At 37.9% G+C, this 8,587-nt stretch overlaps 1 protein-coding gene across 2 annotated transcripts in view; it reads left to right on the top strand.

Annotated features, from left to right (window-relative positions):
- Sfpq (splicing factor proline and glutamine rich) overlaps positions 1 to 8,587 on the top strand; it is a 16,092-nt gene extending 7,505 nt beyond the window's left edge. Inside the window, exons 10-12 of one of the 2 annotated variants that reach the window (XR_006637282.1) lie at positions 7,025 to 7,072; positions 8,128 to 8,212; positions 8,491 to 8,587. Coding sequence is in view for 1 of the 2 variants with exons in the window: in XM_004665236.2 (XP_004665293.1) it covers positions 929 to 1,066 (138 nt within the window). In the remaining variant the exon portion in view is untranslated. Of the gene's footprint in view, positions 1 to 928; positions 1,929 to 7,024; positions 7,073 to 8,127; positions 8,213 to 8,490 lie in introns of those variants that run through there. The other variant, XM_004665236.2, reaches the window with a different exon arrangement.

Here is an 8,587-nt window from a genome sequence, read left to right on the forward strand (position 1 = left end):
TTTCTTTTAAGTTTAGATGTAACTAAAGCCAGATGGAATAATGAAGATACTGCTCTATTACAGTTATTTTAGCTTGGTGTAGGGCGCTTTGGGAGATGCCCAAAACATGGAATCATAGTGCAGTGTCTGCTTCAAAGGTTTTCAGAGATTTAAGGGGAAATTTTGGGCTGTTATACAGGTGGGGTGTATCATTTAGTTTGCAATAATGCAGAAATAGTACTGTGAACACAATAGCCTTTGGTTTTATAGTGATGGCTCTTAAGGTGTTGTATACTGTGAGACTATGGCAATACGTTTTTGATCTACTTACTGTGCTGGTTAAGTAACTAAGTCTGTTAGTTTTTATTCCTTTTCTTTTTTGTAGTTTGGTAGAATTTTATTAAATTTTCAACCTTTTTTAAGATTTCTGCAACTTTGCAGATGTGTCTTAAGATCTTGAAAAGCACAAAGTTTCTTACGCAGCACATGGCACTAACTGGTGAGTAGGTCTTTGTCACTTCATTGAGTGAATTGACTGTCTGGTTGGCCTTGTTAGGCTTTACTTGGAGATCCAAATTTTCTGTTTAGACCTTGAAAGTGAGAGTTTGCAAGTGTTTCAGTGGATTAATCTGATGTGAAATTTCTTAACTCATTTGGAATGAGTTTTCACATCTGTACTAATTCTTGAACTTTTTAGCACTACAGGGAAGATCTATCCTTTGAAACAGGTGTATGAGAATGGCTCAAGTGGGAACATACCACAAGGCATGTATTACCGTAAACTAATTTTCAAATTACCCTTTTTTCCTTTCTATGTTCCCGGTACCTGTGGATCGACTCATTGGTGATTGTATCGACGAACGTTGACTACGGAACCTTCTAAAATAATTACTTAACACACATGGACATCAACTACATTTTAATGAACTGTTAATTACTGTTCCAATAGCGTACTGAGCGCTTTGGGCAGGGAGGTGCGGGGCCTGTGGGTGGACAGGGTCCTAGAGGAATGGGGCCTGGAACTCCAGCAGGATATGGTAGAGGGAGAGAAGAGTATGAAGGGCCAAACAAAAAACCCCGATTTTAGATGTGATACTTAGGCTTTCATTCCAGTTTTTGGTTTTTGTCTTGTTTAGATACCACTTTTAAATTCTTGCATTTTAGTAAGAAAGCTACCTTTTTATGGATGTTAGCAGTTTATTGACCTGATATTTGTAAATGGTCTGTTTGGGCAGGTAAAATTATGTAATGCAGTGTTCGAAACAGGAAAATTTTCTTTTTATTTCCTTTTTTTTAACTGTATAATGTTCCTCAAGTTAATGGCAGTGTACGTTGTGCCACTGAATTTCCAAAGTGTACCAGTTTTTTTTTTTTTTTTACTGTGCTTCAAATAAATAGAAAAATAGTCATAATATTGATCTTCAACTTTGCCATTCATGCTCTTATGCTCTATGCACAGTTAGGCTAGGTATTCCACTCTGTAAGCATGTCTAGAGAGTGTCTAGGCCTTGGAATGGCACTTGCCAATTTTGGGAAATGTATCTGGAGGCTAAGTAATGCTTTCTATAAATAAATGGCCCCTTGCTTTGGAAAGAAGACATGCAAATTGAAGTAGTTCATGATTTGTTTGGCGTTTTAGGGAAGCAAAGCTGGTGCTAAGTATTTTTAAATGGTTATATAAGCAAAGCTGAACTGTATCTTAATTCAGGAATCTGTATTAAGATTATGGAACGAGTGTAAACTGTTAGTGAGAGAAAGTGGGTTTGGTTAAAGAGCTCTTTTATGGCCCTATGATCTATCCTTCCCTTGAAAGTTTTTGAAAAATGGAAAGATGATTTTGTTGCATTTTCCCTATTCTTGTTTTTTAAAAAGAAAAACAAAACATCCCAAGCCCTACAAATGGCTTGTACTGAACTTTTACATTTGAATTAAAGATTGTTACACATGAAGCCTTTTCATGTATTACTTTTAAGTGATTTTACAAAGATAATGGGGTTAGTGTGAAAAATTCGACTTAAGGCTTAGTGTTAACTATAATGTAGTTTGAGCTCTATATTTGTACTCTGTAACTCATACCTCCTAGTGCTACTCTTTTCTGTTGGGCAAAGCCTGTAGGACTAAAAAATCTTCTCATTAAGACCTAGTGGTGACTGCTAATGAATAGGGTTGCAGATAACCATTCTCACTATAAATTTGTTGACCTGTTTTACATGGCTTTTTTTTTGCTGTAGCACTGAATCTGGAGAGTTGATCATGCTACATAGTACAAATGCTCCCTCCACCATAGCTTTGGAATGTTTCGATGGTGTTGTCAGTTAATTGCCAACCTCATTGAATCTTCTTCCATTAGAAAGAGACAGTTTTCTGACTCCATAATACATTGTTCACTGTTGTCTGTTAGTATAATGGGAGCTTGATATTCCTTCCCAGCATAAATTTTATTAGAGGAACAACTTCCTAAATGTAGGTAAAGTAATTGAATGGTTTGGCTTTGTTCTTAGTTATATCTCCTTCCATTCAAGTCTGTACATTATAGAACTCTGACTATGGAATATCTTCATCCCTTTCACCTCTGTCCTTGGTGCTAATTGGCAAATGAAAAATTCTACATTTGATGAAGTTTAGTTTGTGCTTGAGTACAAAAGGAGAGACTTACTGTTGGAATAATTGAGTACTTTATACCTAGGAAAATAGTATGATGTAAGTAAAAACATAAGTGGATTGTAAAGGCATATCACCAAATTCTAGTTGTATGACTGACAGGTACATGGTATACTAAATAAGGGAGAGGCTCCTTAGAAAATGTACACACACCTGTTCACCAACACTTGGAAATGGGTAGTGCTGTACCATATTACCAAAGTTTTTGGTCCAAATCATTAATTGGTGATACATACGTACGAGGTTTTCTGTACGGAAACAAAGATCTTAATTTGAAAGGAGACCATTTGGTTGAATTGTACCGTAGGGACTCTAATGATGAGAAGATGGGTGTTCATGGGACACCTGCAGAAGGTGAACGTGAATGTATGTGGGTGGGGGCTGGAGGGGAAATGGGAAAAATCTGCCTATAAAATTAATGTTTCAGTTTATTTTTCAGATTACATGCCTTTCTTTATAAGGGATGCTGGCACAGACCCTAAGATAGCTTTTGGTAGTACTGACCCTTTAAAGAGTGGTGAAGGACGCTAAAGGATAATCTGAAAAGTTGGGGCTTTAGATAACTTGACTGTGGGCTTTAGACTTGCTAAACATTGTTTAGCAAATAAGGTTGCTTATTGACAACCGACATTTGATAACTGAATTAACTGTACCAAGGGTTGTAAGCTACTCAAAGACTTTAAGTCTTGGAATGTATGTGATGGTTTTAGACTAATGTGAATTTAAATCATCTTAATGAGTGGTTTCCTAAAAGTTGATAATGAAGCTTGGGGTGGGAAAGAAAAGGTAGTAGTTTGGAAGTATTTTTAGCCATTTTTCTCTGAAGAATCCACTTGCCCCTACTTCTACTTCACCTCATTATTAAGAGCACTTATTTTTTAAAAATTACATTCTCTTAAGACACTAATAGTGTAGAATAGGTATCATACAAGTTTATTGGCTCACATTGCTTGGTGAATCCATAATCCTTTGTCCCTAGAACATGAAACTAAAGAAACTGTAAAACCCACCACTCTAAAGTGTTAAAGCAGCAATATAAGCAGATAATTTTGGGAAATTGTAATGTTACGCCTGTGCAATTCTTACAAGTGACATGGCAGATAAAAATTTAGGTACTTGGCTTGGGCAAGCCACGAAGTTGTGGCTGAATGTTCTGTGGTGTTCTTGGACTGCAATTGTGCACTATTAAAGTAGTGGCCTGCTACATAACTGCGTTTAGCCAGCATTTCTGCAGTGCGTAACTGTGAGGAACGTAGTACCGCAAATGGCAATGGACATTAGGACCCGGATGTAGTATTCCTGCTTGCTCCAAGATTCTCATTGCCGACTGCATACAGGTAGGTAACAAGCAATATAATCTAACTTGGTGACTTGCTATGTACTTTTATTTAGTGGGCATTCTGACATCACACTTCTGACAATGAAATTACAGTGCAGCACCTAATTGTATGGTAAAGCTAGTTTATATCAAAACTCTGGGTCTGGGGTCAGAGCTGTAATTTGTTAGGTTGAACTCAGTGCTGTTGCAGTTCTTAGATAAAACGCAAACTTGATTCTTTGGTATCTCTTGACTCAGTTGTGTGTTTTTTTAGTAGGATTGTATAACTGAAAGTAACAGCACATCTGGTGGGGAGAGGGAATGGAACCATACTTGAAAACCAGGGTGCTGTTAGCACCCTGATATGGACTGTTAGTGTGATACTTAGTCTCCATTGTAGCAAACTGGCCTGCCTGTAGGTCATAGGTCAGCAATGTCTAATTTCATTATTAAATCTTGGTAATTGTTCTGTTTCAACAGAAAGTTGAGTGAATTAAAGACCAAATGACAGGTTTTTCCTTTTTTTTTTTTTTGTAATGTGATCAGAAAATTTTCTAAACATGGGCTTCATGGGAAAACCTTTGTTACTAACTTGGGCTTAGATGGGAACTTTATGTGAATAGTTCAAGATATGTATGGCTTGTCTAAATATGCTTATACTCAAAACTTGAGAAAGTGATGCAAAATACTGACTTTTGCCTATAGTTGAATACACGTTGGGAATTATTCCCAGTCATGACTCCGTCGTATTCTGTAGAAGGAGTGCATTTGTTCAGAGTAGTTCTTTGAACTTGGTTTCCTAGCTTTAGGGATGTGATATTACAGTCCAAAATTTTAATTAGCAAAATATACAAGTCTTCAAGTGCACCCTCTTTTGTTGTTAGGGCTTAAGCTTTGCACCATCTATTCCAGACCTCAACCCAATTTAACCTTGGTCTCTGAAATTTTTTTAGCTAGCATGCATGAAAAACAGCTTTCACTTTTGCTTTCTGCTCTGTAACTGGAAAGTTTGGTTTATTTCATATAAATTATGGTGAAAACATCATGACTATGGGAATTTTCTATCACTGTATCAAGAATAATGGCTTGCTTTTTGGCAAGCAAGGCACATGGTGGGGGCAGATTTGTACTCTAATCCATTCAAGCAAACAACTTGTGACTCTACTGATAAGTGACAGTAAATGGTGTTTAGTTTAGTAGTTCCTCCATAAATACAATGCAGATCAAACAATGTGACTTGAACTAGCACTAACCTGCGTAGAACCCTGATGGGGACAGTTTGGTGTCAGCCTTCTACTAAATCGGTGGCCAGTGCTTGCTACCGTGATTTAGTGCTTGAGTGCTGAGAATTAACTCAAGATTATTTCTTAATAGCAACAATTCATACAGAATGTACTTGTTATATTTTCTGGGCTCAGGGAAAATGGGGTTGGGAGGGGTCAATTTTTGCTTTTATGCTTCAGAATGAGAAACCATTGACTTCAGTAGATTCTTACTAGTTTTAGTTTGTATGTAGCTATAAATTGTGAATCTTAGTATAGTGGGTTTTTTTCCCAAAAGCCTTCAAATAAAAAAGCTGGGGATTTAAATGGGAATCAGTAATATTATGTATATATACATATATACTGAGGTGCTTGCATTGTATTTCATAATCTTACTTAAACCAAAATTAATTCTTTTTGAATCAAACAGTGAGTTCAGAGGTGTGGTGCCAGAATGTACTTTCGTACTGTTAGGCCCTTGGAAAAGATACCGGTGCTTTCTGAAAGATGAAAGAACTGCAGTGGGCACTCTTCACACAAAGTTGCAAGCCTACAAACAATGCATAATCTCACTCTCCCTAATAGAGATGCCTGTGATCAGTTTTGGACTTTTAAACTTAAAGGGGGTTGCATGTCTCCTATTGTTAATCATTGTCAGCTGCAGTGACATGATCCATGATCCTGCATTTACTCCTGCCTTTGCCTTAATGATTTGGACAGGTTTTAGAAAGTTGGGGTGTTTGTTCTGGGCCTTTACTTGGTTTTGACTTAGCTGATAATGTTTGAGTGCTGTCTAGCTAGTACAGTTCTCAAATGGCTGCCTCCCTAGAGAAAGAATTGAGGATTTAACTGTTCCTTATCATCTCATTGCTGCTAGATAATGATTGGCAATTTTTAAGACTCAACTGTGCAGATCTCACAGTTGGGATAACCACCAACCATAGACATGTTTTTAACACCAGTGCTCAAAAGTTTTCTTTTTTTCCTTCCTGGTTTTTTGAAGATGAAAAGGATCTGGACATAGAATAGGAAAGAATAATCTTGAGAAATGGGAAAAAGTGCAAAACAATATAGTATCCCTTATGGATGGTACATGTGCAACAGGGAATTCTAGTTCATAATACCTGTGGCAGTAATGATACAGGGAGGACGAACAACCTGGAACTTGAACTAAGGCTGAGTAGTTTCTTGTGTGCTATGCCAGGTATACAGTGATGGTGAATGTCTTCTCCCTCAGAAAAACTTTGCTTCCCTAACTTAAACCACAGCGAGGTCTTGGAAGGGAAAGAGAGGCAAATACATAGGATTGCAGAGTAAAGAACTGCAGTGTGTGTGATGTGGGAAGGGGGGGACACTCATGGAGGACTCATGCTGAAGGTGGTTAGCCCACCTGAGAATGGAAGGCATACTTGATTGAATGGGGACAGGGTATGTGCTTTCATATGAAAAGAGCTGATAAAACTCATTTGGTGAAGTCAAGGTTGTCACATACCTTCACATAAGGGATAGTATATTTTGGGTTGCAGTCCAACTTCATTGTGCTCAGACTGGTGAAAGGAGTCAGGCTTTTGCATTTTGAAGAAGATAGTTCTCATTCTATTTCTGGTATCTTACTGCTCACATAAAGAATAATACTAGATTTTTTTCCTCCCCCATGAAGTTTCTTCCTATTTTTTTTATGCTATAACTTATCCCAATCTTTGTCTCTGGAATTTTGCTCTTAAAATTTGAAGTAAACTAGCATTTTCGAGCCTTAATTGTATGCCCTTGTCTTTTATATTAACTTTTTCTTATTATTCTTTAGGTAAGAATGATAGATGTTGGCTGATGCTGGAGTGCACATTCACATCAAGTAAGTGTCCTAAGGCATTTTATTTTTTATTTATTTAAAAATTTTTTTGTTCATTTTAATTTATTTATTTGAGAATGACAGAGACAGAGAATGAGAATGGGCGTGCCAGGGCTTCCAGCCACTTCAAATGAACTCCAGACGGGTGCGCCCCCTTGTGCATCTGGCTAACGTGGGTCCTGGAGAATCGATCGAGCCTTGTACCGGGGTCCTTAGGCTTCACAGGCAAGCGCTTAACCGCTAAGCCATCTCTTCAGCCTCTCCTTAGGCATTTTAATATAGTAGGTTTTGAGGCCTGGTGGGATATATTCACTTAAGTAAATTAAGTAGCTGTGTGAAATGAGACTTTCTTGCCCTTGATGTTTACCTCTACAAGGATACTGCTTCTCGCTTAAAAGAAAAATTTCTTAATTTTTTTGTGGTAGCTAGCAGGCTGACCTGGATTCACTCTAATCTCAGTAGCCTTGAACTCATAGTGATCCTCCTACCTCAGCCTCCCAAATGGTGTTAAAGGCATGTGCCATCATGCGAGTAATTGTGTCTGTCTTTGTGATCTCTTATTTTTAAAATTTTATTTAAAAATATTTGAGAGAAAATGAATGGGATCTCCAGTGCTTCCAGCCACTTCAGACAAACCCCAGAGGCATGTTCTGCTTGTGCATATAGCCTACATGGGTCTTGGAGAATTGAACCTTAGTCTTTTGCAAGCAAGCAGCTTAATCACTAAGCTATCTCTGCTGCCCTGTGAATCCCTATTTTATTGTTTTTCAAAATTGTGTGAAGGTGGGGTAAGGTACAGTGTTTGCCCAAACCTAAAAGGTCTAGGCTTGCTCTAGAGAAAGAACCTCCAGCCACTGCAAACAAACTGCAGATACATGAGCCCTTGTGCATCTGGCTTAAGTGGGTCCTGGAGAGTCAAACCGGGATCCTTTGGCTTTGCAGGCAAACATCTTAACCGTTGAAGCCATCTCTCCAGCCCCAGCACTGTCTTCTTAACCTTAGAAATGTACACACTTGAAAGTTTATGGGCTGTCATTTTAACAAGTATTTAATTACAGGTGGATGAGGTATTTGCTTTCAAGACCACACAGCATGGGCCAATCAAAAAGCAAGCCAGAAGTTGCTGACTGCCAAAGTGTATAGGTAAGTTGATGATAGAATATAGGATCTCCTGTATCCCAAGTTAGCCTCAAACTTATGTATATAAATATTAACTGCTCCGACCTCCATAGTGTTAGGTATCAAACCTAGAGCTAGGCAAACGTTCTGCCAGTTGGGCTATATGCCCACTATTAATACCTGCAGAAACCAATCTTGCTGTTGAAATCACTGCTAATGCCATATTCCCTGATAAATGTTAGTTGGTGCTGATAAGGAATATTAATAAACTTGATGGATTAATTATGTGTTTTAATTGGCAGGATCAGATGAGCTGTGTCCAGAAAATCAGGCAAGATGAGTACAAAGGAAGAAATGAACCTAACTGCTATTAATAAAGATGTTAAAGATGTTTAAAAA

This window comes from Jaculus jaculus, chromosome 5, assembly GCF_020740685.1.
Source record: "Jaculus jaculus isolate mJacJac1 chromosome 5, mJacJac1.mat.Y.cur, whole genome shotgun sequence".
NCBI classification, from domain to species: Eukaryota; Metazoa; Chordata; class Mammalia; order Rodentia; family Dipodidae; genus Jaculus; species Jaculus jaculus.